This window comes from Colossoma macropomum, unplaced genomic scaffold, assembly GCF_904425465.1.
Source record: "Colossoma macropomum unplaced genomic scaffold, Colossoma_macropomum, whole genome shotgun sequence".
Classification (NCBI taxonomy): domain Eukaryota; kingdom Metazoa; phylum Chordata; class Actinopteri; order Characiformes; family Serrasalmidae; genus Colossoma; species Colossoma macropomum.
This window is the reverse complement of record NW_023494802.1, coordinates 1,787,135-1,800,578: the sequence shown is the minus strand read 5'-3', so window position 1 is coordinate 1,800,578 and position 13,444 is coordinate 1,787,135. Positions and strand designations below refer to the sequence as shown.

The 13,444-nt window shown below is 37.6% G+C and overlaps 1 protein-coding gene across 5 annotated transcripts in view; it reads left to right on the top strand.

Annotated features, from left to right (window-relative positions):
- The first annotated feature begins 1,049 nt into the window (after window positions 1-1,049).
- si:ch73-181d5.4 (death-inducer obliterator 1) overlaps window positions 1,050-13,444 on the top strand; it is a 32,145-nt gene continuing 19,750 nt past the window's right edge. For 2 of the 5 annotated variants that reach the window (XM_036591793.1, XM_036591789.1), the window contains exons 1-6: window positions 1,050-1,142; window positions 3,606-3,685; window positions 5,623-6,471; window positions 8,490-8,799; window positions 10,458-10,712; window positions 11,344-11,551. In XM_036591793.1, coding sequence (XP_036447686.1) covers window positions 5,642-6,471; window positions 8,490-8,799; window positions 10,458-10,712; window positions 11,344-11,551 — 1,603 coding nt within the window. In that variant the 5' untranslated portion in view covers window positions 1,050-1,142; window positions 3,606-3,685; window positions 5,623-5,641. The remainder of the gene's footprint in view (window positions 1,143-3,605; window positions 3,686-5,622; window positions 6,472-8,489; window positions 8,800-10,457; window positions 10,713-11,343; window positions 11,552-13,444) is intronic. The other 3 variants (XM_036591790.1, XM_036591792.1, XM_036591791.1) reach the window with 3 other exon arrangements.

Here is a 13,444-nt window from a genome sequence, read left to right as displayed (position 1 = left end):
TGAATCACAGAAACTAAGAATGAGTGTTATCTTAGTCATGCTATAGTGAATTACCAAACACCTGTTTTTGGGTAATTGTGTCCCAAACGATATTAGCATTTCCAAATATGTATGTAAAGTGAAGGTAAAGGATGTTATAAACATAAATATAGTGTTTCAGATAAATAGCTCAAAATATTCAGAAAGTCAATACAGCACTTAGAAAACAGCATTTTTAGTTATCCCAGTTCACTGTAACTGCACTTTACCTTGACATATGTAAAAAAATGAAAAATGTATTTTTTTGCAGCAAGGTGCTGTATCCATTTGTTGTATCTCCAGCTTTAACACTGTTTGCGTGAATCGTCCAGTATAGGCTATAAAAATGTACATTTTAGTCCCTGAGCAATTTCACCACATAAAACGTGCAACAGGAATGTGCGTCATCTGGGTTATTGGAAGATCCCAGGAAGAAGAATGTTCTCAGGGTTCAGTGTTCCCAGAGTTTTATGTTCCCATGGATCTATGTTCTCAGGGTTAGATGTTCCCAGGATTCTATGTCCTCAGGGTTCTGTGTTCCCAGTTTTCAATGTTTACAGGGTTCTATGTTCTCAGTATCATTGCCTGCATCCGCACGGATTCTCAAACATCGAGAACACAAGATGGCGCAAGTGCCTTGATGAAGTTCATTCCATATATTCAGACTTTCATTCCATATTCTCAAGGTTCATTCCATATGTTCAGGGTTTTCAGTCATTATATATATACCTACACATATAGACCTATATATATACCTACACACACACACACACACACATATATATATATATATATATACATCAGTCTATATGTGTAGGTATAGATTTTTTGCTTAGAAGTTCCTGTAAGATCGGTTATATAAATACAAACGATATTTTAAATTAAGTTCAACTTTTTTTTTTAGAGTTACAAGGCCTAAACGCAGCCCCAACCACGGGATCACCCTCTTATTCCCCTCCGGTCCAGCAGCGCTGCTGTTTGGCTCCATTTTAACCTCCTCCCACCAACACGGTGACACCGCGCGCCCATACCTCACGCCCACTCGTCTCTCTCTCTCGTGAGGGACAAAATGGAAGCTCACGCGGTTTCGAATCGTCGTTGTGTGTTTTAGTTCGGCGGCGCGTGTAAGTGCTTCCATAGCAACCACACTTATTTACTCATTCACAATACGGATTTTTTTACGAAATATCGCATTCAGAAATTGAACAGTAGCGTGGATCCCGCTTTAGCTGTGCGTTGATAAACCTCACTGCGGCTCGGTGCAACACAGACGAACCAGCATTTCTCTTAAAAAGACACATAAACTAGAGCGTGACAGCATCACAGGTCTAATTCGGATTCTTATTTGAATTAAATGTGCGCTGCGTTCAGTTAAAACTCGCCCATTTAATGTTTTCAGGCGTAACATGCAGAAGTAGATGTTTAGGTATTCGCCAGCTTCTTATTCGAATTTTCCCGTTCCACCTTAAATGGTGCTACAGTTACTATTGCAACGCTTCAGGCGCCAGAATGTACTTGCTGCGCCATTTAAGGTGGAACGGGAAAATCTGAAGAAGAACCTGGCGAATAGGAAGACATCGTTTTGTTGTGCTAGTTAGCTAAAGATGCTGTAACTTGACGTTAGCTTCTGGAAATGGCGTCCAATACCGAAATAGACATGGTTTCTTCTTTTTAAACCACTATTTGTGGGTACATTTCATGAAATATTAACTTCAGATAGCTACTGTTTGAATAAATGTAACGTTAGCTAGCGCTAGCTAGTTAGCCAAGTTAGTTAGCTAGCTCTCCCTTAACCCGCTCCCTCCAGTGAGACATATTTACATGTACTAAGAGTAGCTAGATTTGCTGACGTTAGCTACACTCTTTTACAAGATGGTTCTTCAAAGGTCCTTTAGTAAAAGTAATGGTTCTGTTTAGAACCATGAGTTCTATAAAGAACCATTTCATGCTTAAATGGCTCTTTGCATGGTCAAATCGTTCCTCAGATTAATGAACATGTTCTAAAAAGTTCTACATAGAACCTTTTTGAATATGATTCTATATAGCACCAAAAAGGGTTTTGCTATTGTGACAATGTCAAGGTTGTAACAGTAGGAGATGCCTTTTTGGTGTTATATAGAACCGTATACAGCACATTCTCCATCAATCTGAAGAATCATTTCACCATTTAAGTGTATATAGAACTCATGGGTCTAAATAGAACCATTCCTTTTACTAAAGAAACCTTGTGGACCCATCTGTTTTAAATGTAGTCTTGTTTTTGCAGCTGTAGTGGACAACTCACATCTTCTGATGGTGTTTTCGATCCTGTATTTTGAGATATCTAGTACCTTCACGTTTGTTGGAGTTGTCACTGTTGTAATTCTGGGTTAAAGGGGAAGTCCACCAGTTTTTTAAACTTGCTGCATAATTACATGGTTCAGATGTAAACGAAGTCATTCTGAGTGGTTTGATGTGTAATGCTCTGTCCTAGAGGAGCTTGTTCACAGTGATGGTGATAGAAACCAGACATCCACCTCTAAAAGCTCCCTCACAGAAAGTTATTACATGAAAATGGTTATTAATACGCTGCTTTATAGCTAAGACATTGTTTACGAATTAACCACTCTGAATGACGTTATAAATCAACCACTTTGAGTGACATTGTTTACATGGGAATGTCTCAATTATGTAGAAATTTTGAAAAATCAGTGGCATTATCATTTAAAACCCATGACCTAGTCTCTTGATCTGGTGAATTATTTTGTCTGAGAGTGTCCAGCTATAGCAAATTGTATGTGAAAGACATGCTGAAGTTACTGTAAGATTGTCAGTATTTAAAAATGCATACATTGTGTAACATAGTGAAAAGTTGTGTTGTTGTTAAATATAGTTCTCAATAATAGGTTTGATTTCCTATATTTGGCTCAAACCCAGTACAGGTCTTTAAATATACAGATTTTTTTTTTTTTAACAGAAACAGTTAAACAGTGGTGTCCAGTCTGGACTCTATGGAATCTACATATTGGATTTGCTCAGTGAGGAATGGGGGCAGTTTGCAGCAATAAACATCTTCATACTGGCCACTTAAAATTTGTGTACAAACCACAACACGTGACATTTTTGTGAGCTACACAACTCTGATACCTGAGTGAATTTTCTCATTTTTTTTTCTTCCACAGATGATTGTGGTTATGTTCGCAACCTGTTCGTTGACAGTTAGTACAAGCAGGTCAAACTTTGCCCACAAAAAGACATTTGTCTTATTCCACACTTAAATTGTGTAACATTTGTGTCAGTAATAAGTTTAGTAATGCATACACGTTCCCTCCTTACTTATCAGTATTTAAAAGTCTCTTCAAACTCCCGGGTAATTTGTCAGTATGTGCATTGTAATCCCCCCACTGTTTATGGTTGCCTGTATCAGCATGTGCATCTTATTAAGTGTGGTATATGTTTAGTCTTGGTTTTAATTAGGTTTAGGTTTAAGAGACGTTTTCATTTTCTGGAAGGTTTTATATATATATATATATATATATATACTATATTATATATATACTGCACTACGAACCTTCAGTCTCTGATTGTCTTGGTTGTTTTTATTCTAGATTTCTAAATGGAGAAGCATTGAATGGTAAATGCTCAAGGGGACACTCTATAAGGACTTGGCTACGTAGCCAACTCTGAGGTACATTTTTAAAGCCGTTTAAAGTAGTTGAAAGCTCCGTCATACCTGTGCCTCAACTGCACTGTCACTGCTTTTTAATGTGTGTATATATATATATATATCTGTATATGTAATGTTGGTAATGGGAAAATAACTGAACATCAGAAACATAAGCTTTATTTCTAGACTGTTCTGCCTTTCGGTGCCCTGCATGTACCTCTCTGCCATGAATGGATTTTATAAAACACATTTCAAAACTATTGGGAAAAACAATATCTCAGACATTAGGCAACATATTCGTAATCATTTCATGTAATAACTTTCTGTGAGGGGGCTTTTAGATTAGCATTACACTCTTCAGATGTCTGGTTCCTAACACCACTAATGTGAACAATTCTGAGTTGGTAGGTTTCTATTTAGTGGTGAATTTCATACATCTCTGAATGACTTTGTTTGCATCTCAGTGTTTACATTTTACAGATATTTTTATTCTATCAGCTTTTTTACCTACTATAAAGTTAACCATAGAAATAACCCTAACCCAGGTTCTGTTAATCTCATGCAATTTGGCATGTCTGTAAATAGTCTATATCCTGTGTAAAGGGAGTTTCTATTTTTGTTTTTAAGTTGTCTGTTTACTTGTATTTTAGTCAACAAACAAACAGTAAGCATATTTTACAGATTAAAATATTTAAAGTTGGTACACTCAGACAGATGTAACAAAAAATAAAACATGTACAGTACAAACACAGTATGCAGTATAAATATCAACCAAGGTACAAAGCAGTTTCAGATGGTGGTTATTGATATCATACATTAGGTATTGCCCAGTTTTAGTTGCTAAGAATTGAGAGGATATTTATTGCTAGCCTTTACATGAACAGTGAAGGGTTGCCAGGTCTAGGGAGTTTCTTCTTAAGAATGGAGGCACATTAAGGCCCGATCCCATTTCTTATTTTTACTCCTACCCCTTGTTTTCGAGTGTCACCTTGCCCCTTGAAACCCTCAAATAAAAAGAACATTACTTCATTAACAGGCTGCTAGTGGTGATCTGTAGGCGACCCTGCCAGTCTGCAGTGATGGCAGAAGAGGGTAAAGTTCAGCAACCTCAGTGCTGGGCTTTAGTTACATTTAGAGAATCTTATGCCTTTAAAGAGGGATGGGGATGTGCCAATTATTTAGTATCGCCCACCCCTAATTCTTCATATAAAGCTGGAGTCACCTACAATGTGCAAAACCTAGGGGTAGGGGCAAGGGGTGAAATTGGGCCTAAGTGATTATTTTTATTCTCTGTCTAAATAGTATGTGTCTCTAATGCAGATGCATTTTACCAAATGTGCAATCATGATTCAAACTCCCTTTGATAAAGTAATTCTAGACCTTTTTCAAGAGAAATGTTCATTACAGAGTTACAGCATTGTGTATCTTTTAAGTAGAATCAAGCCTGAGGAGGAAAGATCAAAGATCACATACTCATTTTATAGCGATGAAAGGCAGTAAAGGCAGTTTATACTGTGGATTTTTTGTGACAAAGTCATGTTTGTAATAGTACAGTATTGTTTAAATGGCATGCATCACTGTTTTAATTCCTTAAAATGGAGTCTTAACCTTTTACTTGATCAGGACTTTATAGACAAAGGATAAAGGTTAAAGGTTAGTGCTGTCGCTATAAACTATATTGGTATTCAAACAGTCTAAGCATTATTTTGACTGGTATTCAAGTAATTAGAGTTAAAAAAAGGCCAAACCGTTCATATCCTTAGAAAAATTCTGAAATGTGTTCAAAATAATAGAAGCATTGTGGCTAATCATTCCTTTAAATTGGTGTATCTATTAGGCTCTTTTTTAATGATCATCTTACAACTGCTAATTCATCAAGAATGCAGCCCTAAATAAAGACACCAGTTGAGAAACTTAAAGGAAATATTCCACTTTTTCTCTTTTGTTTTTTTTTTAAGCAGTGACCTTGATAGCAGTATGGAGGAGAATGGAGAGAGTCAGCAAATGCTGGTGGAGGATTCCTCCCCTAAAGAGGTAACTAAACGATGGGGCTTCCGGAGAAGCACAATAGCCAGGAGGGAGTTTATGGAAGAAATTGGGAACTTGGACATCAGCTCTATCACAGCTCCTCGTCGAGGAGCACGGCAGGCTAGAGGGAGAGGGAGAGGCCGAGGTAGAGGTAAGGATGCTGGTGAGATGCCCTCAACTTCTCCAGCCCCAAAACGAGGACGGGGAGGCAAGAGAAGTGCCCCAGCAAACCTCGCTACTGTACCTTCACCAAAACCAACAGATGGACATACCATCCTGGAGCTTGGTGCTGGTGATTGTGCTGATTTAAACAGCACACAGCAAACATTAGACAATTCAGCTGCTAAAGCTCAGTCTTCTATGGTACCGGAGGCTGTATCAGACGTAGAAGCCGTCAGTGAGGCGGCTGCGTCTGACCAAGCTGAGGATAGTGATGACCTCACCCTCCGAGAGCTTCAGGAACGGGCGAGGAACCGGCGAAAGCTTGAGGAGGCCAGTGCTTTATCTGTACCTGATCTAAACTTGAACACTAACACTGTAAATAAGGATGTAGAGGAGGTACAAAAACCATGTTTACAAAATGAAAAGAATGCTGTCCAAGAAGATACAACTCCTCGAAAGGCTAGTAGAACCTCGAAGAAAGACCAAAAGAGAGGTGTCAGAAAGGATGATGATGAAGAGGCAGAGCAGAATGAAGATGCTGATAAGTCTTCACATGACAGTGAGGAAAATGACCCCAATGCACTTTACTGTATTTGTCGGCAGAAGCACAATAATAGGTAAGTGGAATACAACAATGATGTACCTGCCTGATAAGGTTATTCTTATTGCTAGGAACCAAGTAGTTCCTCTCTCTGTCTGTTCTGAGCAAACCAGTTTTGGGTGTCTTGGGTCACATGCAGTGTTTTGCAGTTAACATGTTTCTTCGATCATGCAAAATTTGTGCAAGTGGCATCTCAAAAAGATAGTAACTTCATCAAAGTGATGTGAAGAAAGAGCGCAGATTTAGAAGCCTTTAATGCTGTAATGATATTCATGAAACCTTTGTATGCTGAGGAAATGAGTGCAGATTTGAGTGCAAATGATGAATCAGCCTCAGTGCATGAAATCAAGCGCTGACCTACCAGCACCTCACTTACATCACTTATGTGAAACATGCCATAATTCATGCAGGTGTTTCATTTGGGAGCGAATGGCTGTGCCAGTAGGTGGAGTTTGAGGTCAAGCAGTAAATGCATCCAAACTGATCAAATTTTTTTGTGTTAAATTTCTGTCGGCTGGAAAGAATAAAATGTGAAATAAACAGTGTCTTTTTTAAGATGCCAGGATAATGTGATTTAGTGTAAAAGAACATTTATACGCTATTTATTCTGCACAAGCCATGTTTTACATTGTTTATTTTGTGCTCAGAATCAGTAGTATAAAACAAAATCTTTAAATAGAACAAATTGTTTATTTGCAGCATTTGTTTATATCAATGTGCATGTGAAATAAGCACATTGTAGTATTGGTATTATAGATATATTCTTATTATTGGTATTATGGATCGTATCGATAATAGTTTTATTTAGTTAACTGCAAATCAAGCGTTTTTCAAGTTGTTACGCTAAAATTTACACACTCCTACCAAACAAGATTGATGAATAATAAAACTGGGTGATATTTGCCTGTGCTCATTTTGAAATCAGATTTGAGTGTGCAACAGTATTAACAAGCATATAGCAGTGGTCATATTTTGATTATTTAAGGACCTCATCATTCAGAGGATCCACTGACATTCAGGTTTGGTGAATGAAAGTTCGGCGAATGTTGGTGTAATGAAAGTTATTTGAAAGTTATTTTGAAAGTTACATGTGCTGTTTTTATCATTACTTCCTGTGTTCCCTATGTATGTATGTATGTATGTTTGATAATTTATTTTCAACCAGAAATATTGCCTGGATAAAATAGTTAATACTTAGTACATTTCCTTTATTTTGGTTGTTGGTGAGTGCTTGGAAATCTGCATATAAATGAAAAACTAAGTTCTGGCCATATAACCATTTTAAGTCTGAGTGTTGTGTTGTATGTGAAAGGTTTATGAAGGATAGACTAGAGTTCTGCCTTACTCGTTAATTTGTTCTTCATTATTCATTAATACATTCAAAATATAAAATTATTTATTGCCTGGTACAACGTCCACTGAAGCATTTCTTCACGTCTTTTATAATGACCCATTATAGCCACTGAAACAGAGAATCTGTTCCGTTATAAATACACCGTTATCACAAAATCAGGAGTGAATATCCATTGATGTCTGTGCACTGATACTTGATATTAATGAAAGGTTAGTTAGCACATATATTTAACACAAGTTTCCTGAATCAGGGCTGCACTCAGTGGACAAAAATAGTCATATTATGACAGATCACTGCTTATACATATCTCCTACATGTTGCTATTGTTATATATCTTGCATAAAGTTTAGTCTAGTATTTGCTTTATTTCTTGACCGCATAACATGATTCGTCAGAACACTCACCAAGAAACATTTGTGACCGGTCAGCTGATTGGTTAGAGAACTCATTTGCATATCACAGCCTTTTGTGATTTCAGTGTTCTATTGTGATGAGGAGTTACAGATTGGGTGTGTGTGTGTGTGTAACACACACACATATATGTATATGTAATATATATATATATATATATATATATATATATATATATGTATATATATATATATATATATGTGTGTGTGTGTGTGTATGTATGTATATATATATTATATATATATAATGTTGTTTTTTTTTCTCTCCAGGTTCATGATCTGTTGCGACCGTTGTCAGGAGTGGTTCCATGGCGACTGTGTCGGCATCTCTGAGGCTCGCGGACGTCTTCTGGAAGAGAATGGAGAGGACTACATCTGCCCCACCTGCTCTCCCTGTCAGAGTCCTGTGGATTTCATGAAGCAGCCTGCACTCTCCACAGCAGCTCTGAGTTCCTCTTCTGAGAGCCTTTTTTCGGCCTCAGCTGGAGAAGAAAGACCCAGCGAGGACGAGGGCATCAGAGGAAAAATCCGGAAGGCTGCCACTCGCAGCACTAAGAGAAAATTCAAGATTTTCCAGCCGGTAAAATCACTTTGTCTAGATTTAGTTGGCCGCCACCTGTTTTTATTTTTTATTTTTTTTATTTAAATTTACTCGAGTGTTTGAGAGTATTTCACAAAATAAGTTCAAATGAATCTGGTGTCAAAATAACATTGACAACATTTTATTGCTTGTTAAACAGATTTATAATTTGCCCTATAGATTAAAATTAGGGATGCACCGATAATGAATTTTTCATTTTTTTATTAATTAACTCAAGCTGTGTGGGCTAAATGACCACAGCATATTTCTAGCACCTTCTCTTAGCCAAAGTCACAGTATAAATAACTAAATTAATGGGCCAAACCTTTGTTTTAAATTTGTAAATGAAAAATCAGTTGTCTATTTAAATAAATAACATGAAATCAAATGAGAAAACAAGAGGCAACAACATTTTGGTATCAATCTAGCAGCAGTGTTCAAATACAGTGTGAGCGCACTTACCTGCCTCACTTCATGTACTTCCTAAAACTGCAACACTGATCTGCCAAAATCAAAATAATAAATTGCTGATTGCCTGTTTAGAGCAAAAATCTGCTAAAAATTAAAACAACTTCACAACTACACAATATTTGAATAAGACAGTAAGACAAAATCTGTCCAGTAGCCTGTTTGCGGTTAAAACATATTGCTATATTCTTAATGGGCAAATGCCAGTACTTTCTCAGATGTTTGTGATGATTCTCAAAGTCAGAAATAAGTAAATGGTCCACTGAATGTGGTTTGTTGTCCATTCTGTAATCATTCATTGGAGGACTGGCTAAACAGATGAAACCTTTACAGAATTATTTTCTGTTTGTTCACCAGAGATGATGCTGCTGTATTATTGACAGCAGTTTATTAAGATGAAAATTCATTTGGTTTTACAATCAGGATGCAATATCTAAACCAGGGGTGCTCAAACCTATTTGTGTTTGGGGGACAAAGTACAGTTTTTGTTGTGGGCCAAAAAGACAAAACAATATACTAGTAAAAAGGTAGGTTGGTCTCAGGTGACATTTTTACTTCATTTTCTAACGTTTACAAAATTACTTTAAAATAAAAGGTGTAAAGGTGTGTAATATAAGTCATTGGTTGAGATATAAATGAAATGTCATTCAAAGTGGTTTCATGTAAAATGGTTGATTGTAGAGACTTAAATTTCTTTACAGTGGTGGTGATAGGAACTAGGGGTTGCCATCACTACAACACAAATATAGACACTTTATTCCCCCCCCCCGAAACCTCAAGAGTTCAGAGGTATTAAACTCTTCGGACGCCTGGTTCCTATCACCACCACTGTGAACAGTTCTGACAGTAATTCTCTAGAATGAAGCAGTTCACATCATGACCTTGTTCACGTTTTAGTGATTAAATCATGCAGTTCCCCTTTCAGTAGCTCTGAGGTAGACCTTTAAAACAGTGGTGTGCTGAGGTTATATACACTACTCTAATGTAGAGTCAAGATTAGGGATTTGTAGGACTTACAAACTAAATGTAATCTTTGTTTGGTTTCCGATCAGTAGCTAATATTCCAAATCATTTATGTGGACCTAAACTATGTTGTGTTTCCTTTTGAAAGGTTTTTGTTCTCTAAACTTTTCTCTTTATGTTTAACATGTTTTGTGTTGCTGAGAGCTGAGCTTTGAGTTCTGTCTCAGGTGGAGGTTGTAGCAGCTGTGTTGGGGCTTGAGAATGAGGAGAAGGTGGAACAGGAAGTGGTTGAGGAAAAGGCAGATGTTCCTAAGTGTATCGGGCCAGGCTGCGTTAACGATGCCTTGCCAGAGTCTGTCTACTGTGGCCACCAGTGCATCATACGGCACGCTGCTGTAGCAGTGCAGTCCATCTCTGAGCCCAAAACAGAGCCACAGATACAGACGATACAGACCAAACCTGCACCTAAATCTGTTCCTAAGGTAAAGCAACACTGGACTAACTTTTTTTTTTTATTATTTAACATTAATTTTACCTTCAGTAAAAGTTTAAACTTTGTTTTAAGTCAGTAAGTCAGAGTACAGAGTAGTAATATTTGAAGGTAAGAGACCATTCCTGTGACGTGTAATAAGCCAATAGGTTTCTCACCATGCCCTATCAAAATATATAATTTTTTTTTTCATTTTTCCAGTGTGCCTCTGGTGTTTGTTGTCAGACAAAAATGTGCCACAAGTCTATTTCCTTGTAAATGCATGGGCCATTACAGATATTTAGATTGCACGGATTGGGAACACCACTTATAAACAAACAGGAGGAAGCTTTTATCTTTACCGTGATGAGATGGTTGATAAGGCGATCATTTGTTCTCCTGGAACACATTGAGACGCAATGTTATATGGTCATATGCATTATTCTGAGACGCATTGTACCACATTCACACATGTATTTAGCACTGTCCTTTTATGATTGAATCACCTAGCATGCATGTTTATGCATGTTAGGGCCAAACATGGTTCAACTATTCAAAATTTAGTACTAAAACTATACATGTTACCACCTGACATTGGAGATTGCAAATGATTAGCTGCTCACTGTGGCATGTGTTGATTTCAGATCCAGAAGAAGACTTTTCTCGAAAAGCTTTTCAAGAGGAAATTGGTGGAGAAGCCAGTTAAAGAAGAGGATGGTAGCGGTAAGAAGCCTGCGGTGAGCTTGGAGACGGAGGAGCCTGTCTCAGCTCCCCTGTCCAGCGACCCCAAGCCCAAAGCAGCAGGGGCGCAGGAGTCTTCGGCAATCGCTCCATCAGTGTTTTACAAATCCAGTATGTATCACTCAGGGTTCGTAGTATACACAGGTTCACCACACTGTTCCCACACTGTTTTATACTTTAAACTGATGCCTATATCCAACAACCATGGTTGCTCAGAATTTGTCTGAGGTGGGTTGCTCAACACTTGGACAATAGCCTAGTCACTTCCAAAAAAAAAAAGCCAACAAAAATAGTCAAACTTCATATAAATTTCACCTGCACTCTTAACAGGTAAGTACATGAATATAAATTCCCAGGTGAGTATTGAAGTCATATGCTTGTATACTTCTGTCAAAATAAAGAGCAGTGGCACCACATGGACAAGAATATGTGTTCTGAACAACCCGAAATGCTCAGATAGATGATAGCTGGTTTAATCCTTTAAACTCATAAGGTTCCTTTGTGGGCACACACTCACTCTCATAGTTGCATAACTTACATATTCATTAATAACTAAATAGCAAGTATGCAGTTTTAGGGGTTAAATAATAACACGTGTATTTCTCACAATTACATAGGTCATTGGTTGCTAGTCTCGGCAACCCAGCATTCTCCATATTGTCGCTGTTTAAAAAAATCTCTCCCTTATTTTCCAGTATTTTCCACAGCAGCTACATTTTACATTGTGTGAAAATTTCATAGATCAATAGACATGCTCCAAAATTACTTGAAATGCAGTATATTTACATTAACTTACATTAACAGCTAAGAACACCCCCCCACCCCGTAAAGTTACTGTTTTGGAGAGATGCTTTTATTTCTTTGGATGGCAGTGATATGTTTGCTTTTTTATTTAATGAAAGTTTGATGAGTCAGGTGCATTAGATTGAGATAAACACACAAGAAAACTATTACCATAAAGAATCCCAACAGCAAAACAGCAATGCCTTTCCATTACATTATCAGTTTTTGCTGTCAAAAATCAAATTTAAGCAGGAAAGAGGACTGAACACCCTGTTTCCATGTGTACAAACAACAAAATAACCACCTCTGTCACCACACACAGATGCTCGTTCTTTCACAGATGAATACACTCTCACTTCCTCAGCTAGGTTCACTTCAACGGTTTGCATTACAGGCCTCTGAATTGATATCAACGTTTTTAGCCTCAGCTGTGCTTCAGCCATTTACATGGGTTTGGTGAAGCACTGGGCTGCATCAGTTACACAAACCAAAGCATCATATGACCAGTATTTAATGACTTAAGCGTCTACTGTTTTGATAGAACTGGAGGATTTTGGTGGTCCATTTTCCTGCACTTACTTCATCCATAAAGATCTTGGAAAAAACAAACAACCAAAGCATGCAGGAGCCAGTGCATGCATTTTGCCAACTAGATTTTGTTGGCCAAAAACAGATTCTGTCTTGCCAAAGTTACCATCTCTGGCCTTTGTTCAGACTTGCAGTTTCGACAAATTTCTGGGATAAACCACTAAAAGATGGTGCTGATCCTTTCCTGATACAGGGCCAGGCTGGCCTTGGGCAAAAGTTGACATCACCTCACCTGAAAATGTGCAAATGCAAACACTTTCTTAGCCCTCCAAACTAAAATTAAGTAACGTGTTTAGATCTAATTAAATGAAGCTTCGATATACTGACATATAATTTTAGCTTTGACTTTTTCCTGACCTGTTCTTCTCTGCTATTCTTTTGACTGACCAAATAAGTTGACACAAGACATGCAGAGGTTTCCACCTCACAATGTTAGCAGACGCATACACCGAGTGTACAAAACGTAGTTGCTACCATATACATTTGAGGTGCAGCCATTTCAGCAAATGATCACATAGATGTATCCAGCATAGGTCCAGGAGGGCTTTATTAGTGATTTTAATGCCTGATTGAGTTAGTTAAAGAACAATCCCCAAACTCTGCAGAACTCTGTAATTGAAAACTCCTGACTGT